Source organism: Malurus melanocephalus, unplaced genomic scaffold (assembly GCF_030028575.1).
Source record: "Malurus melanocephalus ecotype Western Australia unplaced genomic scaffold, MMel_1.1 scaffold_300, whole genome shotgun sequence".
In the NCBI taxonomy this organism is placed as follows: Eukaryota; Metazoa; Chordata; class Aves; order Passeriformes; family Maluridae; genus Malurus; species Malurus melanocephalus.
In genome coordinates this window covers 854,688-876,080 of record NW_026623532.1, presented here as the reverse complement: position 1 = coordinate 876,080, position 21,393 = coordinate 854,688, and the positions used below count along the sequence as shown (strand labels likewise).

The window sequence follows — 21,393 nt, the reverse complement described above, 5'->3', positions numbered from 1 at the left end:
TCATGACATTGATTCATAGTAGTATGAGCTTGCAATATATTCAGCTCAGGAGAACATCATCAACAACGTGTTAGCTGAGGCACTGTGGAAGTCTGGTTCATAACATACTCTAAGAAACCTTCCCCTAGTCAGAAAGCGAAAAACTTCATCACTTTTCTTAGTCAAGGTAAATCCTTAACATCTTTTGCTAATTTTCTTTTCGTGGCTCAGCTTTAATGTTTGTGTTTCAGTAACTAGGTAAGAAGGTTTTTTTTGTCTTTTTTTCTGGAAGCAAAAACTAGGGGATTTTTATTCTTAGTCTTTCCCTTCTGTATTTTAGGAAGCTGCAAATTATAAAGCTGGCTCTGATGAGGAATAAAATATAAATGACATGTTCATGATTACCAAAGGGAAGAAAATTTCCTTGAAAAGTCATGAAGGGGAGCACAGGTGGGCTTTGGAAAGTCCATTGACTGGGAACTATAGAGGCTAAATTCGGCTGGATATGACCCAAAGAAAACAGCTGTTAAGTGTGACATGAAGACATTCCAACAGAAATACTGCCACTGGAAATGTCAGAAGGAGGTCTTACCAAGGCAGAACCAATATCSTTTAGATTCTTAAAAATATACACCAAAATGCAGTCTTTTGTGCTTAAAATTGTACATATGGCTACTGAAATAGTAAGGCCTCTGTTCATTAAATAAATATGGCCCATTCATGCAGATTTTCATACTGTAGCCTAGTATGAAAGATTTTATATAGCCATTTTACTCTAATGTCACTGCATACATATAATTTGAGCATTCTTAGTGCATGTAAAGGAGAATCATGTTGCTTCCTGGCCTGGACTTGTTGGATGCTCAATGACATGTCAAGTGTCACTAGAAAGTTGGTTTTGCCCAATTTCACTTTATGGGTTCCAGTTTAATCTATGGCCTTCATAACAGATGTTACTGATTTGTTACCAAAGGGTTTAAAAAAATAAGAGAAATACTTTCTGAATGCTATTAATTTACAAAGAAACTCCATTCTCAGAGAAAAGGCTTTCACATATGACAAAGTATTAGAGTGATTCTAAAAAAAAAAAAAAAGGGAAAAATGAGTGGAATTAATTTGAAAAGTAGAAAATAAACCTTATTAGAACTACCTGGCAAGTTAAAATCCTGGTATTAGCACCTCTCAAACATTCGCAAAGAGCAGGTATATCCCATTTCTGTCTTCATTTTTTTCAGTTAAACAAATGATCACCTTCAATCACCTTTTGATAAGAGAGTCGTGTTTTTGGACTAACGTAGTCTGAGCCCTGATCTTCTGAGCTTGGATGCCAAGGATTACATTGCATTGTTGCAGGTGGTGTCTCACCAGTGCCTCATTCAAGCCCTTCAGCACTGCCCTCTTTCCTCTGGAATTGCTGCTGGATGCCTTAGGAGGACCTCGTTTATTTTTCTCACTAATTTTATGGGAGTTATTTCATTTAACAACAGGTCCACTGCACTCCTGTGTTCTGTGACTACACCCAGCTCCTTCTCCTTCTCCTTCTCTGTCTTTCCAGTTGAAATGTTGATTTAAGGCAGAAATACCTATTAGCCTTCATACAATACTGTTGCATTGCACCTCATTTCTGTTACTCCATCTCTAAAGTCAGGCTTACCTTCCTGTTCAATAATGTGATTTTCCTTGGTCTTAAGAATGATTTCTAACGTTCTGGCATTATTTAATTTCACTTGCAAACCCCTGTCTTTTGTGCCAAAGCCTACTAAACTTTTGCTAAACCCTTCAGAGTTTGTTAAAATAAACCTTCCAGTAAAAATACAATTTAAAAGTCAGAGTCATATCTCACTTAGTAAATCGCAAATCTGAAGACTGTGATGSTACAGTTCAGCAGACAGTGGTTTGGGTGCTTGTCCTGGAAAGCACATTAAAAATATGTATTTTCTTTTGTACAATGCTTTTTCTCAAACAGCACATTTTCTAACAATTATTCAGTTATTGGGCTGTCTCTTTTATGAGAAAAATAACTGTCATACTTGGCYCATGCTGTCTTCCCAGGTTTTGCTAAGAAAATATTTTCTTCTTTCCTCCCAAAGGTGATGGAAAGTGGCTCATGTCCACACTGTTCAGTGATATCATCCCTTGGAGAAAACCGACCATGCCCTTTTCTGTAATTTAAGTCTCTTGACTTAGCTTTATGTAGAAATCCCTATTCCTGAAACACAATTACTTTKTTTTTACCTCACATGAGACTTGGAGATGATTGACAAAAAACAACAGGAAGACAAAGTCGTCTTCTAGGAGAGCATGACATGAGCTGTGAGTTGATGGACTAGAGTTTGTGAAATGAAGGCATTTTGGACTCCAAGTTCTCCTCAGATAATTTCATGAGCAATTTTAGCATTTTGAATGGGACCATGTTCTGTCAGCTATGTCAGGATTTTTCTCTTGAAAGGAATTACTTGAGCTACCTCAAATGTCTGGGAGCAAATTCATATCATTATCATCAGTCACCATAGCATAGCCTTGAAATGAAACCAAGAGCTTGCCAAAGTGCTGTATCACCAGGACTGCTTCACTGCAAATAACCAAGTGGGCCTGGTTTAGCACGCACACCTGGATGRATTTCAAGGGACCCACAAGTCCAAGGCTTTACAAATATAGGTGAGAGGACTGGCAAGGGTTAGCAACTGATTCTTTATTTCATTCTTTGGATATTGCTTTTTCCTTTCCCAAGATATGTGCTTTTATTACCATACTGGTACTGTATGGTGCTGGGCAAGTCCCCCATAACAGGCAGAAAAAGAAGTAGGTAGTCTTGTGAAATGCCATTTCTGAGTCTTATTATTACATTTCCCACTGGTGTCATCTGYAATGAGGGCCCTGTTGTGTTTGACACTGTAGAAGCATTCAAAAGCAGTCAGGGCAAAACCCAAAGAGCTAACAAAAGGAAGGAAAAATAGAGATGAAGTAATTTTCCTACTAGCAAACATCTGGTCTGTGGTCAGCCAAGAGAAGAACCCCAGTCTTCTGACTCTCACAGCAGAACTTATTTTAGCTGACTCTGCTTGCTCACTCCGGACTTATTCCCTCTGGAATAAATCCTCCAGGGACTGGATAGGAACCAGCCCAGGGCAATTTCACCCAAAGGAGCAGGTTGACAGCACTGCAGGAGGTCTGTCATAGAACAGAAATTCTATGCAGCGCTTCAAAGCAGTTATAGAAGAGATACATGGCTCCATTAATTTGTAGGCAAATAAGGAACAGGATAGGGAATAGRACAGCTTCATCTTTTCCATCCTAGAAAAGCACTGGAAATGAGTAAATTTGCTATGGGTATATTAATACAAGGTGTGGAGGATGTTTAACAATTTCTAAAATAAATAGCTGCTTYCTACCACAGGGTTGATCATAAGATGAATTGTGTCATGCTCACTTCCCAAATTTCAAAAAYCCCAGAAAAGAAGTTAAGACCCTGCAGGACATGCTGCCCAGTCTGCTGCCCAGACTCGACACAAAATTTTCCAGCATGACATCTGAATTCAGAAGATAGCAGTGAGAGCCTTTCAGAGAACTCTGTCACCTTTTTTTCATTTATATTCTGGCAGATCACTTGATGGTTTTACTGACTCACTTGTCTGACATGCAAGTAAGTCATAAGAGTGTCATTTTTAGTATAAATAGCTATTAAGGCTCATCTGACAAATGAGACTTGCCTAACGATATTTCATTTCCTGAAATGCAACAATGTGTAATGCTTTATAAGTAACACATGTCAGGACTGACTTGTAAAAACGGCTTACTTCTGGCTTGCTGGGAGAAGTTATCCCTACCCACTTGTCAGCGGCTCTTCTCAAAAGGTTCTCARGTCCCTGGACTGCCAGTGGCTTGTCTGTGCAAGGAGCCCTGAACCCTGAATTGGGCTGGTCTGAACAACAGCAAGGGGAAGATAAGAACATSCCCTTATTCCGGTGAAAGAGGTTCTGTCTCAGGCTGCTCAAACCACAAAACCACCCAGTCTATTGTGTMTTTGGATTTGCTGGCAGGGATCTATTTGTTTAAGCAATTTCCAYGCTACCTCAGTTGAAATGAATCATATTCACCAAGACCTGCTGCCTGGGCTAGCCCAGTTTGCRGGGACTGAAGTGGGCACACTTCAATATGGATCTGCATTTACATGAGAGTCACCAGGAATCTGACAGTYACCCAAAGTGGGCTGGCTCTTTAGACCAAAAGCTCCTCTTTGCCCATGGAGGAGGTACAGCCCAGAGGGCAGACAATACAAACATGCTCACACTGACTCTGTGATGTGCCTCAGCCATATTAGGAGAAACTCCCACAGGTTTCCAGGCTCTGATTTAGCKGTAAAAATAATAATAAGGGCACAACAACCAACAGTGATGGATATATTTATTAGGAGTGGGATTGAAATTATTTACTAAGACCATAAATAGTCATCAAAAAGAAACAAATGACAGACTTGTGCAAAACCTGGACAATGGATGTAGCAATGRAGAAGTCCTTACATTATCTGCTACAGCTCCTGTAGAGTTTTAAGTCTAAGTGATGAAAGGAGGGCTGAAGAATATCAGAAAATCTGCTACACTATAATGACTTCAATCACTTAATTTATTTGTGTTTACTTCCACTGCCAATGTCTAATCCATTTTTCCTCAGGGGAATGACTGGGATACTTTTCAAGCACCAAATAAATAAACCAAACTTAATTCTTCCTGAAATTAGGAACTTCTTYTATCCTGCTCCCTCCTATTCATCTCCTTTCTGATGTACACAATCCAAGAGGATATGGGAGAGTATTAGATTAAAGCTCTGTGATCTGCATGGGAAGCCAGTCAGCTGCTGGGAGGACTCCAGGGTTTCAGATCCAGCTTATAAAGTCCTGAACAGTTTTGGACCTGGCAGATGTGGGGAGGTCACTTCTTATTTTATTCAAAGATGTGGAGGTTCATCAAGACAAATACACAAGGTGTGCCTAGCAAAGAATCCTTTACTTTGGAAATAATTTTCCTTACTTTTCTAACCTGTGGGCATGTTGTGAAGCCTGCTTTCCRTTCTCTGTGTTAAATCATCTGGTGTGGAGTGGTTTTTCTGTGTACCAGCTCTCCTCTATCCCTGCTGTCATGTTTCCATTTATCAAGTAAATACCCAAAGCCTTGAATAGGTAAATTTAAAAAAAAAAAAATAGCTAATTTAGCAAAATAATTGGACCCCCTTAACARATTTTCCATTCCTTTAATCATTCTTGAGCCCTTTTTTGTGACACTTTTAGTACCTTTCCCAAGGTACAGTAACAATACATACAGTATCCCAAATGAGGCTGTTGCACTGGCCTATGTGTAAATTTTTTTTTCATATTCTCCATCCCATTCCATCAGCATTCTAGCAACTTCTTTGTTTGCTTGTTTGTTTGTTTGTCTGCTTTTACTACAGCTGCAGTCTGACAGAGGTTTTCTTTGTGCTGTCCATAACAATGTCCTCATATCTTTCCTGGACTGAAAGAGGTAAATTTGAACCCTTTAAAGATATTTTCAAGTAGATTGTGTGTTCCTCCTGCATGATCACTGAACTCCATTTCACATTATTTTACCCTTTCATCTAAATCCCTCTGTAAATCTCTATATTCAAGYTGAACTTGCTCAACTTAAACAACTTTGCCCCATTTGCACACTTTGCACTCGACTGCTCACTTCTTTCTCCAGAGCTGCATTAACTTACAGTGAAAACAGATTAGCCTTTTTAGGCAGCATACAATTCCTATTTTTCCCCAGAGCCAAAAATATCCAGTTCAATGAAGCAAGTAACATATATTCTGGTGTTTGCCCAGCCATGGGTAAAACAGCCCCAGAGTATAAAATTCCAGCTCTGAAGAACTTTTCTCTATGGTGAAACCCTGCAGTGAAGGTCAGATGTGGTGACTTTAAGCAGTGGCGTGCTGATGTACCCCCACAAAGTTCATTCTGATAARTAGTTTAGAGACTTCCATACTAAATACAGATTTACTGGAGGAAAGGAGTACGGCAAGAAAGTTGGAAGGGATGAAAAATCTTCCTTTCCTTCCCATCWGTATGATGTAGTTTCATCACTGTGCACAGTTTTGATATTGAAGATATTCACAGCTAGTCTATTAACAGCTCCAGTGCCTGCAGCAATTAATTGAGGATCTCACTGGACTAATTAGTGGTATTGCTTAGATTTAAAAAACGGATTATTTCTTCTACCTATCATCATTCTTTGCTTTCAGAAGAAAGAGGTTGTATAAAAGACCCTGTACAACAACTTTGCCAYGCACTTCTTACAGTTATATAGTTTTCCTGGTTTTCTAGCCTGCATTGCATCTCAGCAAGTGTCTTGGGAAAAATAATTTTTAAGGTTTAGATCAGTGTCTTTTATCYTAAGACATTTCTGTATTTTTTTTTAATGACCAAAAGCACATGCAAATAAATTTTCAAACAATTTTTCACCTGGGAAAAAYAGATGGTTTTGCTTGAAGTTGTTTAAATATCATATTTCATTATTGGTAGCGATTTTGTGTCCTTGGGAAAYTTTATCACTAAAAATACAGAAACACCAATGCTTACTTTAAAAAATGGTAACTGTCACAAAATCGAATTGGAAATACTTTGTTTTGATAAAACAAAACTTTATCACCACTGAATATTGACAACAGATTAGATAAATGCCTGGCAAAATCTTGTATGGTCCCAGCTTCAGTGGCATAAGACATTCCCTCAACTCCTCCTCTTACATTCCTGCTTTAAATTGGCTTCTACAGAGGCAACAATGCTTTGTGCATGGAAAAGCTCAGCCTAGTGCCATGTTGAGTCACCTGAGCTATCTCGAACACACTGAAGGGACAATATCAGTTCCCTGGTGAGCTTTCTCAACAAACTCTCTACCACATGTGTGCCATCATGTCTAAGTGCATCTAAGTCATGACCCTGCTGACCATGCCTACAGTCTGTTCAGCCATGCCCCAATACCTTAGACACAYACGTGGTTCCCATGAGAAGTTTAGTTTGCTGAGCTTTTTAAAGGCTGGAGAGTAAGAGAGTCAGTGGGGGCACTAACAGACTCCAGCACTGTGTCCTCAGCCTGCAAGGCTCTTTAAGGCTCAGCAACCCGCTACAAGCCAGGTGAACAGGATGTAATTCAATTACAACAATGATGTAGTTCAGCAGTGAACAAGAAGAGGAAGTTGCAGCAAATCTGTGAAATTGTGAGACTGATGAATACTTGTGTACCTGCAATATCAGCTGTTTAATAAAAACTAATTCTGGGGGACAGTGGCCAGTTTAGCTGTATGTCATGGTGCTTGAATTGTGGCCAGTGTTTTCTAGTAATTCTCAGTCAAGGAGGAAAACTTGCTTGACAACCATCATTTGTAGTTCCCAGAAAGTGTTATGCTGTTGACCTTACCCAGCAGAGCCGCTGGCGAGCCATCCTGTGGTGCAGCCAGCAAAAGAACAGTCCAGAACAGCCCTTTTCAGTTCTTCTGCAGTTGCTAAGCGAGCACTCAGGTCAACACAAGCTTTCTCAGCTTCGGCTAAATCCAGACCCTGAGAGTTGTTCTTGGACTCAAGTGCAAACACTTTCCCTGCAACACAAGAAAGGACATGTCATTCATCATGGAATTGTACTCATGGAAATGTACTCATATTCAACAGAAATATTGTAAATTATCACTAAATAAAGCCTTCAGGCTTTTACTAAGTATTTTTTTTAATGGACCACCTACTTTTTTGAATGGGTAATTTTATCAAGACTGTAAGTATCCTTGTGTTAGCTTTTCTTTTAAATTTGTTCACCAACAGGAAAGCAAGTGTGGCTAAGCMACTAGTCATTCCTAACTCAGAGGAGAGGCTTGTCCTGCTTCTGTAGGAGGTCTGTGCTTAAGATCTGGAGAGAGAAAGCACAACACTCTCTTATATGCACGTAAAAATTCAGTCTGAAAAAACACCTCCTGTAGGCTACTAACACCAAAATGCATAGTTAAACATTTCAAAGTCATTCCATAGCAACTATATCTATAAGCACATGCCTAAAAATCAGGATTGCAACCCCATCTTCCATGTCAGGAGTAGATTTATACTTATTCTCTAAAATCAAAATGATGTCATGCTACGACAACTTGTGATTAAATGCAGACCGCTTCATTATCATATCTTTTTGGAAAGACAGACAAGCATTTTTCTTAATGGAAAGTTGTTTATTTTTTTCTTGAATGAGCATGAGAACATGTTTAGCATAACATTTTTTTGAGTTATTTTTATTTTCAGTTCAGTTTATTTTACTTTAATTTGTCTAATACCAGGAAAGCTGAAAGGGTGAAAGTTAGAGGTTTTGGCAACTGGGAACAGGTCAGTTGGGGTTTTGGCAATGAAGCTTGAGAAGTTACTGGGCTATGGAATAGACATATTAGCTGGGTGCTCCAGAAAAAAAGAAATAAACAATAATACAGCTTACAGMTGGCATTTAGGTTTCCATAACTGTGTTTTTTTTCTGATGATAACATCCATCAGAATACCTCCCAGATTTCAAAGGTACAGATTGGGTTGCTTGCAGGCACAGGAAGGAAATTTTTAAGCATTGTACATGTCAGTAAATGCCTGGACACAATTATTTATCTTATTTCCAAAGCGGTTAGCAAGAGTAATTAAATGAATGCATAACTTCCAACACATACCGAGAGTTCACTACACAGCCAGCTTCACACYCATAGGAAATATCGACCAGTATTGGGAATTCTTCAGACTGATTCAGTCTGATTCTGTACTGRGTGCCACTCTCACCACATGTTGTTCCAACAAATTGATAAATCTGGTTCTAATCCTGAACACAGGAAAGTTATACAGGGTAGGTCTGCCTCTGACAGCTTTCTGCTCTCACCTGTGTAAAACTAAATCCACTAGAAGAATCACAGTCCTTGCACCAAAAAATGTAACGTTTCCCTTAAGTAAACATGTAATTTGTGTTTACATTAGCTAGCAAGGGCAGATGGTCCCAATTCCTACTTTGGTGGGAATTCTACACCTGAAAGGAGCCATCCCGACTTGGGACAATGGCAATTTAAATGAACAGGACAAGTGCCTATGAGAAGGAACAGAAATTCAGAGTATCCAGAGTGATTTTCTCAGGCAGTCAACAGCTGCTGACCCAAGAATACAATCAGAAACACCAATCAGTGTGATAACCACTGGGTTACATTGTCTATGGATTCTCCACCGTAATCAATACCATTAACAGCAATTAGAACAGGGGTTTTGACACAAAGTAGTGAAAGCAGCAATCCTCTACATTCCTGAGTACACAAACATCAGGATTCTTCACAACCCGTCCCAAATAATGCACATGACACTAATGWAGCTCCTGTTTCCAAGACCTTGACAGACATAGTGAAGTGTGCATGGCCTACAGAGAGAGACAGAATGAACAGAAAGATGATGGTTTTGGACAACCATTCTTAAATYGCAAAACAACTTTCACTCCTGAAGGAAAGCAGGGATTAAGTGCAATACTTTAGTGAGGCTTTGTCCCAACTAAAAGCTTGTCCACATTCTGTGTTTCGCCATTTGACTGTCAGGATTGAGATGCATCAAGAAAGACACATAGAGCAAGTTTGCAGAGCATCTGACTTAAATCAGTTGCATCTGCAAGTTTGCAGAGCATCTGACTTAATTAGTTTGACATAGCAGTAACCTTTCTTTTCCAGCTATTAGAATTTCAGTTAGAAGACTTAAAGAAAGGAAAATCATTAAACCTGGAGTTCCATCAAATATAATTAGAAGAAATTATGTTAATAATTGAGTCTTTTTACTAGTAAGCCGGTTACATTTTTAAAGGAGTTCAGCTATCCAAGACAGAGGTGGAGACAGCTTTCCTTGACTAGTTATGTTGTTTCTAGTACTTAAGATACACTAACTTTTTACTAGAATCTATGAAGATGCTGTCAAAACAGAGTGTTKTCCCTTGAAAAGGTATCTGGGATATTCAAATTATATAGACAAGTGAATTTTAGGGTAATCTAGGAAAGACTGATTGGAAAGTTACAATGAACTGCTTGATAGGAAATTCTGATTAGCTGGAAGTGGGTAAAGGAGGCCGACGTGTTTACCAGACCAACCTGTGAACATTTTTCWAAGTTCTAGGAGCTCTGTGGCTGTCTGCTCAGTTTTTAAGATGTGCCCTCTGGTTTTGCCTAATTTCTTACTTAGAAAATATAATAGCAAGTAAGTGTCACTTATCAGATGCTTGACCAATGGAATAGCTGGATCCTCAATCTCTTGAGATGTGTCACAATACTGAGGGACATGGAGAGGAACAGAATACAGGAGACATGCTAGCATGGCAATAGGAAAAGCACAAAAGCACATCAAAACAGGAAATCCCTTTAACAAAAAAAGACTGCAACATTGAATTCTGCACCTTACCATGCCATGACTAACATGCTCAAGATATCACTTTTTATCCCMAAAATGGTATATGTTTTAGTGTAAGGCAATGTAAGGATCCTTGTTAATTATTTATAATTTTTTTATCAGCAGTAGTTGTAATGAAAGGTTTCTTAAAAGGGATTGTCTTGCTCACTTGATGATGTAACAGGCATTTTTTTATATTGGGGGGATGAACTCAGTCTTATCTCTGAGATAGTAACAAGAGACGTGTTGTCATCCTGTTTTAAATATGAGGCTGTTCTGTATTTCCATAAGACACAGGATGAAGGATCATGTCTACATGAAGAAAGTAGTATGTCCKTGGTTGTGGTACCTTTGAGCAGCCCCTGTGTCTGAGCTCCCTCTCATCTCTCTCCCTTCATTTCTGCCCTGTAACATTTGTTTCCCATAATTCCTCCACCCACTCAGCAGGGGCAGAAATTTGTTACCAAAACTCCACACATTTCTGAAGCTTTTCTAAGCAAAACAAATCCATTTGATTTAAAAATTAAATTAAAAACCCATGCAAAGTAGTATTTCTCAGGATGCTTACTGAAAATGTTGAGTTTATCTSGTTCAAAATTATAAATGTTCTTGTCACAGTAAGGTTCTTTTAGATTCCCATTTGAAACTAGTGATAAATCTTTTTACTTCAATAATGAGGCATGAATGMTAAGACATCATTCTTCCAATTGTTATTTGTCAGCGGAATTCATGGTTCACGTGAAAAACTCATGCTTGAAACGAAAGAGATTCCCTCTTTAATAACTAGCCTATATTAGGTTGCTAACCTTTACCATTATCTGATCACTATTATTAGAGAATATTGACTGTATTTTGATATATGGATAATGTTTTAGTCATTTTTTTGCAATAGATTTTTACCTAAGAGTACCCCAGTATATTCTGATTGAAAACATACCCACAGAAGCATATGTCTCAGGGTTTCTAAGAATCATTTTTATCACCTTGTTCAATTTCTGCATAGCTAGGCTGTATATTTTCCCCTGTAATTCCACCATCAAGTTCAAAAATTCATGGTTGAASTAGAGCATGTCTTTTTAACATGCATCCAGTCATGATTCAATGCCTCCAARCAATGGAGGATTTACAGCACACTTTATAGCAACCTGTTACAATGGTTCATTACTCTTACTCCACCTTGTTTCCAGCTCCAAATTTTGCTAAACTCAGCTTTTAACAACTAATCCTTATAATGCTTTTGAGACTTAAGAGATATCTACAATCAGATATATAGAAGAGAAAAAAAATGAGTTCTTCAAAAATAAAAYCATCCCAAGAGCTGTTTCTTCATATTTTATGGAAGATCAGTGTGTTTAGCAAAATTCTCTTGGTTATCAAGAAGACAGTTTGGCTGGTTTATTCTTTTGCAGTAACAGATACAACAAAAGGTTCTTCTCAGGTGCTTAAAGTCCACTGAAAAGAGTCCCAATTTCTCCATGTCTTCAGCAGGAGTTCCATTATGCTTAAAAAAGGAACATAAAACTGCATAGTCAAATATACTTTGAAGCAAGAAYGTCTCTCAAAAATAATGTAAAATGAAAGCACTTAAAAAGGCATGCCCAGGTGCTGACCTCATGRCATGACACCTCTTATTGCAAAGAATAAAAACTAATGAGTTTCAACAAAATAAAGCTGGTAAAAGATGTACAAATGTGAGTCCAATAGGTTTTTACTTGCATGTTAAAAAAATTTCAAATTGAGGTAAAAGAAAGCAGAGGAAGAGAAGGTCTCTTGGTATATCAGGAGCAATTTTATTTCCATTTCTATGGTTGTGTGTAACAATGTAACTTAACTGTAAGTGTAAAGGTGTTGCATCCAGTAATGCTACAATTGCAGACAGAGATTTGGTTAATTGTCAGCTCTACTTAGYGTTCATGAATGTGGAGTCTATTCCTCTGAGAAGCAAAAATTAATTATGTCTCATCCAATTTTTTTTTTTAAATTCCATCATCAGAAAATTAGTAAAATTGAGAGGTCATTTTTGAGTTCCTCCTCAGCTAAACTCAGCTTGAGCTGAGGAGRAAAATTTTGTGTGTAAATTTTGATTTTACTACACACTTTGGGATCAAATAGTTGGAATTGTTCATGAAAGAATGTGTGCTGTTTTGCAAGCAGGAGACTGAAGTGTGTAGACACCTGCTACTGAAATGTGTCTAGAGAGTGCAGCAGAAAAAAAAAAAAACATGTCTTTTTTCCATTTACTTTTTAAAAAAGGATGGAAAACAAGACAAGTGAAAGACTACAGTAGGGTTTTTTTCTACTTTGTGCACCATCAGTTTCTAGTTAGAAGTATGTCTCTCAGATCTTCACCTATTTGGCCTCACCTTCTTGGATTCTGGATGCTTTCACTTGCAACCTCTGCAGTCRTTATACATGGTCACTACTGATGACTGGCTTGACTAATGGGGCTTCCATGTGATCTAAATTTAGCCCACAAACCAACTCCACCATGGAGCAATTATCAAAATTTTGAAATTAGCACATGTTTTTCAATTCAGGAATGTCACAGTATGGTAGTTGAATTACCATCACTCTCTCCTGAAATGCTCTGTCTCAGAGTAAGTACTCTGCAGAAAACTGGTTCATATGTGTTGATATTTTAGGAGCCATGAAAAGACAAAACAGGGAGGCAAAAAAAGCAGAGGCAACTCCTGTGCAGGATGTGGGAAATCATATCCTTGTTCTTTTATTCCAGTGTAAATGGAAAAAAAAAAAAATTCCCCAAATTTGCACTGATACAATTGAGAATTGCCACAATAACCCATATTATTCTCCAGCAACTGCGCTGGCAGTAGTGGCACACCAAGGTACATCAGAGCAGGAACAAGCCCTTGAGGRGTCTTCTGTCTATCTGAGCTTTGAGCAAGCACATTTTAACTGGGAAAAAAACCCTGCAAAATGAAACAAAGCTATATTTTATTTCTGCAAYCGCCTGGGTCTTTCTGGAGCCTATTTGTGCTGCAGCAATATKTGCCATGGTAAATAATGGTCAAAAGAGATCAGTTAAGCTCCTAAGCTTTACACCTTCACCAGACCTCAATGGCCACCAGTTTTATTGCCTGCTCTCTGTCATTATTTTTGGGTGAGATAATAAAGTGAATGTCTTCCTTAGGGAAATATATTGGAACCAGTTTCAGAGGTTTGACTGTAACAGGGGCCAGTCTAAATTTCACAGGTTTTTTACAAGGCAAATTCAAAATCCCTTTAGCAGTTTGCAACACAGTCAGATACTTTCCGTTAAAAATAACGAATACACAAACATGTATGTGTCACTCAGAATGGTCCATTGGCACATAAGTGACATTTGCACCTATTAGAAATGAGCAAAATTGTATTTTCACCTACAACTTAAAAATGAGAAGGTGGTTTCTGACTGGATCAGGCCACAATCTGTTATAAAAGAAAGTATTAATCCTGTTTCATAATCTCAGATCTTTTTAAATACATAGCGGTGAATTTTAAAGCTGACATAGAATGTTTTCTTCTGTTGTAACCCAGATGGTTTATAAGATAGTGTTCCAGTTGTTTGTTTGAATATTAATATTAGGAGAACCCACTGAAGATCAAGTTAATAGCAAACTTACACATCTTTTTCAACGCTACTTAGAATTTAAACAAAAATGCAAACTACRCTTTACACACTGTAAAGTACTTCAGATATTCTACCCTTTAATTCTATAAATGCTTTACCKCCTGTGAAGTAAATTTGACAAACTGTTGAATGGCAATTAAAATCTGTCATGAGCTCTGCCTTAAAATGATCTCCAACATTTTTTGCCCTTTCTGTTTTAGAGGGTGCCTGTTTAGGAATCAAGATAGTTTAGTTAGTTTCATAGAGATAATACAAATTGGAAGGTGCCCCTGAAAAAACAAGGAGATGTTCAGGTGAAGCATTCTTAGCAAGGGAAATTATTATTCCTGTCCYGTGTCTCTAAGTTCTGTGAAGAATCCTTTTTCATGGATATGCTTCTCTCCCCCTCTCCTCATTTCAAAGGCATTTTACTAAGGAAGGAGTACATCCTAAAAACAGAATCACAATCTTGCCTACTGCAACACAGTACAGTTGCCTGACACWTTTATTTTCCTTTGTGCTTAATGAAATGTTATTTTCTTAAAATTTACAAGACAGGGTTCTGTTGTATAAATGGTATTTTACTCRAAGTGGTAGAAACATACAGGCAAGATTAATTTTCTCCCTTTCCTTTGCCATACTTTTTCATCAGCTGAAAGAAATCTAAGAGAAACAGGAAAAATACTCTGAGAACAAACAAGAAGAGATTTTTATCGCCCTAAAATTTTTAAAATCTGTTCTCTGGAATAATGCAGCAAACATTGATGGTAAAGGATTAGGGTATTGAAATTAAAAAAAAAAAAATTAGTGAAATTGGGCATAAATCTATCACAGCTGTGAAAGTGGAAAAATGTGACCATTCAGCATTGCTCTCCCAGGAAAAGACACAGTTGTTTCAAACATAAGTTGTGTTTTGGTTAAAGCAAGTTGGTCATCACTATCACAAGCTGCATCATTAAAAGGGCAGTAGGCTACTGGAAACTTTCAAGGGATGCAGCTATTCAGGATTACCATCAGCCAGTAAAAAATCCCATTTCAGAGTAACTGGTAGCTGGTGCTTCAGCCAGGCTCGTGTCCTGATCACATCGCTCAGCAGTGAAGGGCAGATGAAGCTCATGTGCAGAAAGGTGAGCTGTCATCTTCAGCTTGTGTGGTACTGAAGAGGTTATCAAAGTCTTTCATTTCCTGGATTCCCCAAGTACCTGTCCGTATAAAGTGACACAGGGAGGTGTCTGAATGGGAAAGTTCTTTGGAGAAAAGGTACTTTTAATTATAAGGAGAGGTCTCCTGAAATATAGCGGAGTCTTCTTAGTCGTGTTCTGGTTTTGTTTCATTTTTCTTATTTCCTCTGGAAAAGCTCAGTATCCTGTCATTTTGTTGTAATAAAATAATTTTAGCCTTCTGGGATCTTATTTCCTTTCTCTGCCTAACCCCAGGATATTTGTAGAGTCTCAAAAAACTCTGAATCAGAAGTTTCCTAACTGGGGCGTGTATTTAAGATTCTTATTTAAAAAAAAAAAAAAAAAAAAAAAAAAAAAAAAAAAAAAGTTGGTTTGGGATTTTTTTTTTTTTTTTTGCAATAGCACGTTTCACCATACAGCTCTCATTCCAGCCATAGCAACCCAGCCCAAACTGAATGGGAGACTCACCATCAGCCTGAACAGAGATGATCTGAAGTATGAAGAAGACAGATCCCACGCCCTGGAGAAAGGTGAATCTCTGAGAGCCTGGAGCCATAGCCCTGCTTGCAAAGYCCTCCGCCGCAGGAGGTTGGCTGCCGAGGCTTTTTCTCTCTCCTCCTCTGCACTTTCGCAGCAGGGTCTGCGGTGATGATTTCAAGGAGCACTTTCCCTCGGCAGGATCCTGCGTCTTGGGTTTGCACTGAAGGCGGGAGGGGTGGAAAAAGAAAGAGGGAGGGAGAGAGGAATCCTTGGCTTGGCTAGTGTGAAGGGGAGGGGAAGGTGGGGGGGAGATGTCCAGCCAGCTGGGGTTGGGGAGAGGCTTTATCCAGCCCAGTCTGCAGGGCAGTGCACGCAGAGAATCGGTGTGAAAAGTCACATTATCCTGATGGTAAATACCTAATGGATCACGGTGGAAGAAATGTAAAAGCCGGGAGGGAGAGAGAAGGGGAGGAAAGGACAAGCGACGAGCAGGAGTAATCCCTGGCTGAGAGGAGAAGGGCAGCTACATAGCTGGTGCCGGTACACGGTGAGTTTGTGGGCTTAGCCGTGCATCTCCAGAGGGACGGGTGCAGGCGTGGGGAGTGTTTTCCTCTCCACAACACTAAATCAGCCAGCAGTGCCTTGCTGAGGTCAGTGGCTGCTGCAGTGRGAGTGATGGTGTTCAGGTGAGGGCTGAGGAGAAGTGCCAAATGGCATGTGACCCTGCCGACCAAGCCTCCCTGATGAACAGCACTGGRATGGATTAATCCTGTACTTTCAGATTCCAGCTTCAGGAATGGGCTTGAGGAAGGTTGAAGCAGGGGTCCATCAGCTGATCTCCCTCAGCAGTCCTGGTCCAGATGAATGGTCTAGGTCAGGTTTAATTCTCCGAAAGTGGTTGATGAAGGGAGTTTCCAGTTGCCACTAGCACTTACAGAACTGACATCTGTCCCTTATTCTCATTTCTCACATTTGTCCCTACACAAGTCAAAAGAAAACTCCACAATGAGAGGAAACATATCAGTTGTGATGCCAGGATTTATTTAGCTAAATATATAAACGGAATAGTTTYGTGTTGCTGTTGGAACTCAGCAGGGCTCAGAAATGTTGTTTTCATATTCCCATCCTATTTTGCTGTTATTTCAGCTTCTTAAAATTTTTTCCCTTAGAAATTTGAAGCTGGGCAGAAACATTCAGTCTGGCAAGGAACTATGAGCCACCAGGAGCAGAAATAAGGACCAAGCCGAGCCAGAAGCCCCGGTGTCATACAAGGCAAGGTGCTGGTAGGCAGTTGCAGGCATCATCTGARAATGATGAACCTACCCAGTGTTGGTTTGGGTCTCACAGAAAYGGCTCAAGCTCAGGAACCCCTGTATAAGAAATTCAAAGAAACAAGTAACACCATAGCACTAGAAGTTTTAAAAATGCTTACATTTGATGAATTTGGGAARAGAAAGCTCTGATCCTGTTGGCTTTAAAAGAATTGTAGCCTTCTTCCTCTTCTTTGTACCCATATCTGGCATGTGAATGTACACACTGAAAACTTGAAGATAAGTTTCAGATAACTTTGAATTCTCTGTTTTTTCAGAGAACAGGAAGGGCAGCAGAGTTTGGTTGGTTTGTTTGTTTGTTTTTTATTATTTTTTTTTCATTGCATTGCCAGCCTAACTTGYAAGGAATACCTTCAAAATTAGAAGGATGGGAAGTTTCTTTCTCACTTCATCCTTAACATAAGGTGGTTGGCATAACATAACTATGAAAGTGCATTTCATTTCAACAGAAGCTCTATGCTATGTATAACAGGAATGAACATACAGCACAACAGGACGGGAAGCAGAAAAATTGTAACATTCATTCAGTTCATGTTACTTTTACTAGCAGCATAGCTAATGGCTATGACCCTCTGATATACTAATAGTTCTACCCCTATTTTAAAAAGTGGTGGACACCTCAGTGAGACAGCAAAGACATTCCATGAAACTAAGTAATTACAGCAAGACTCACAGACATTAACAGAGACSTAACATGACCACAGCATAGCTCCAGATTTCCCTGATACTTGTCATAGGGATGATGACTTTGTTGGCCCTTTTCTGTCCTCATAAGTTTGGCCAAAACACATGAAGGAAATGACAGCATCTTCAAGATTTCCATCTAAAATTCCTACACATGAAGGAAATGACAGCATCTTCAGGATTTCCATCTAAAATTCCTAAAGTCTGTTGGGTTAGTTTTGCTATAATTGACCCATTTCCTTGTGTTGATATATGTAAAGGCATGTTACCCCTCTGGCTCYTGTCTTGGAAAATCTCAGCTTGTATTCTTGAGTAGAATAACTTATTGATTTTAAAGAATTACCACAAGACCACAAGATCTGTTCCTTTTTGAAAGCATGAACAGTTCATAGAATAACCTGGCTTCTTCTTGCCGTCCCATCTCAACTGTAAAGTAAGTCCATAAGGGTGGAAACGTAAGGACATTTACCAGTTATTAATTCCTGGAAGGTAAGTATTTCACTGCCAAACAGTTGTCCTTCCAGTCCTATATTTCTATCAGTAAAAATTCCTTGTCTTAATGTATTTTAGAAGATTTTTATAAAGCTCAACAGAGTAGGTTTTATGCTTAAAAGATATGCATGGTTTTGTATTGAAATCAACATTGATCAAGAAAAAAAATCCTGCTTTTGGAATCAAATCCTTCTTGGAACCAAAATCTCAAAATGAAATCTGGAAGTTAAGATGCTTAGAAACAGATATAACCTGTGCTCAGAAACCCTGGTATTCATAGCACTATAGTAACACATCAGTCAGACTACTCAGTGTATAAAATACAATGCATTATGACAGATTACAAAAGATTAATTGTGCCTGCAGCTTTACACCACTGATAGATCATGCTCGCCTTGGGAGCAGTGAAGGTGCCAATAGGGTTATTTTATAAAACAGTGCTTTACTATGTGCAAAATTTTATGGAGTGAGTAAGACACGTGAAGGCACTGGGCTATAAATGTACATGCACATATGAATGCAGACACACAGGACACTGGTGTGCTGTGAAGCATGCAACAAAGTTTTGGACATCTACTACCTGAACAGCATCTGTGCACAGTCACATGTGGAATATGTCATTCAAATTAGAGTGGCTTGCTAAGGCTAAATAAAACACCAAAAATAAATACAAGTAAATAAAAGCACATTTGCAAACAGCAACACATGTATTTACAGCAGATATTATTGTATTTAGTCTCTTCATACCTACTATTAAGAATATTTACTTCCTGCCATTGAAATTKATATACTGTAAACATTGCTCCAATTCTGCAAATTCTAACATGTGACCTTGAGCCTCTACAAAATAAGAGCCTCTTATAAGCCTCTACTAGTATGCTAAGCCTTGAGCAAAGAGACACTCAGAAACATTTGCTATCTCAAGCTAGGCTGGGCAGATGTTGGGAGATTTGTTGAAGTGCTGCTGTTGGCCAAGAAACTGGAACTGGAAACTGCTAGAAAGTCATAAGAAAGGTCACTTTTCRTATCAGAATAAAGCACAATAGAAATAAAGTTTCTGTTCAGAAAAAGATACTTCTCTCTTCTGTCACTAAAGCATGAGATTCTGTTTAACTTGTTTCTTTGTGTAATGCAACAACTTCAGATGTTGACAGTCTGCATAATTTAGCTTGAAGAAGTGAATTTAAATGGGATATAGGCTTTCATAAATTTTCATATCTTTTTTTAAAGGAAGATATGCAGATTAATATATGAGCAAGGTGGTGACTAAATTGCTCTATCCAGCATGATTATTAGAATTTCTAATTCAGCCTGGAATTCCTGAAGTCCTGAAGTTGAAAGGAGATAAATACAGAAATAACTGAGGCATACAGTTTGCTAAGTGTCCTACACTCAGCTGCAGCATCTACATAAAATTATGGCTCTATAGGATAACTCCATAACTGCTTGTGGTGATCCATGCCCAGGTGTGAGTCACCATTTCCAAACTTTCAGACACCAGTTGATCTATAGAGATGCAACAAAATAATTGGTTTCCTAGAGGCCAGGCATGTTGACARTGGCTCTCTGTTGATGCAATGTTGRGGCCTGTGGAAACCAAGAGGATTTGGGTGCTGCAGCTTAGTAACACATGAACTTGGTAAGCCTGCACAACCTCCCCAGACTCTCTCTCTCTCCACATATAAACAGAGGCTACCAGCTTTACACACCATTCTGATACGCTTTTAGTAAATCAACATATGTCCTTTACAGATACTTCTGTAGTATCATATCATTAAAATGGGGGAAGTCAATGCCTTGTGCCACTGCTAGAAACAGGACATAAAGAGTTATGGCTTGGCTTCCCAAGAACCATGTAAAGGCATCTAAAATACCAAACAGATGATATGGCATTGACATACAAGCACTGCAATGACATCTCCTAAAGGATATGGAGCCTGTGTGACTGAAACGCAGGCAGGAGACCTTGGTAGTACTGTACACATATTGTTTTCATGGATAGTACACCTACTGTATACTGGGATCCAAACTTATTCTGCAGCTGTATCCAAGCTTCCAACCTCTAAAAGCTAACTGGAAATGTGAGAGAAAAAGAGGGAGAGAAAGATTTCTTTGTTTATGAAATGTGAATTATTAAGCAGTAATTATTAAGCAGTGAATTATTAACAGTAACACAGACAAACATTTTTCAGTGTCTGGCAGTCTGCAAGTCTACTAGCTGCAGGGAACTTTTTATTTTATTTATAAAGAGTGTGTGCACCTAATTAAATGAAAAAGTAGAAACRGGCAGAACTACCTGAAAGTAATTCAGGGAGCTGACAAAAAGAAAAATTGAAAAAGGGAAAAGGCGTATTTCCCCTACTTTGTGGGTGGTGGATTGAACACAGGGACCTGTGTCATGGAGCTGCTGACCCTAAGAAAGAGTGTAATTCTTACACTTACATCATGTTATGTGGGGTCAGGTGTTGTCATGTGACAGGCCATGACCCTCATATAAATCATTGCCATGTAAACTGTAAAAATCACACTTCATTTCTTGGAGACTGAGCAGTCTCAAGAAAAGAATGAAGATGTCTGGTCATAAAACAACAGCTGCAATATTAGTGATATACAAAATTAGTTCAATTCTTTTTTTCTGACTAACAGCGAGAAATCAAACTTTTGGCTGCTCTTGCTTATTTGGCTGGGGGAGTGTGGTAAYTTTTACTTTCTTCTTTTTTAAARGTCTTGCAGCAGTTTAATGGGTGWAAGTTATAYAGSAGTGTAGAAAAGKACTCAGTTTTACCTAAATGGTTTCTCTTTGTTTTCTGTGGGCATCTRTAAAARTCTAGGTAGATAAGAACCTAACWMYTTGCCAAGATTTTCATGTTGATCCTGCAGACAAACCACTCCCATTTCACCATTTCATCCAGTCTCTCCCACCCTCCAACCTTCATCAGCCATGATCTGCAGTTAGATGAGAGAGAGCATGGCATAGCATGAGCAAGCATGGGATAAGGCTCAKCTCACTGTTCCAGGGCAATGACCAGCTAAAAGACCCTTTCTGAGTTGATTCTGTGAGTCCCCTCCAAAGCAGGGTGCCCACACCTGGACCTACATCAGCAGGTGATGTGCTGCATCCCCTGCACACAGAGGGCCAACAGGGACCAGCACACTMCAGCTGACCTTCAGCATTTATCACACAACCTCACACTATCTCCATCCAC

The 21,393-nt window shown here is 38.9% G+C and overlaps 1 protein-coding gene across 1 annotated transcript in view; it reads right to left on the bottom strand.

The window, feature by feature from the left end:
* Nucleotides 1-15,939, bottom strand: part of SUSD5 (sushi domain containing 5) — a 41,404-nt gene extending 25,465 nt beyond the window's left edge. The window contains exons 1-2 of the mRNA XM_057377132.1: nt 15,669-15,939; nt 7,411-7,588 (exon numbers count right to left, since the gene is read on the bottom strand). Coding sequence (XP_057233115.1) covers nt 7,411-7,588; nt 15,669-15,756 — 266 coding nt within the window. The 5' untranslated portion in view covers nt 15,757-15,939. The remainder of the gene's footprint in view (nt 1-7,410; nt 7,589-15,668) is intronic.
* Between the last annotated feature and the right edge of the window lie 5,454 nt (nt 15,940-21,393).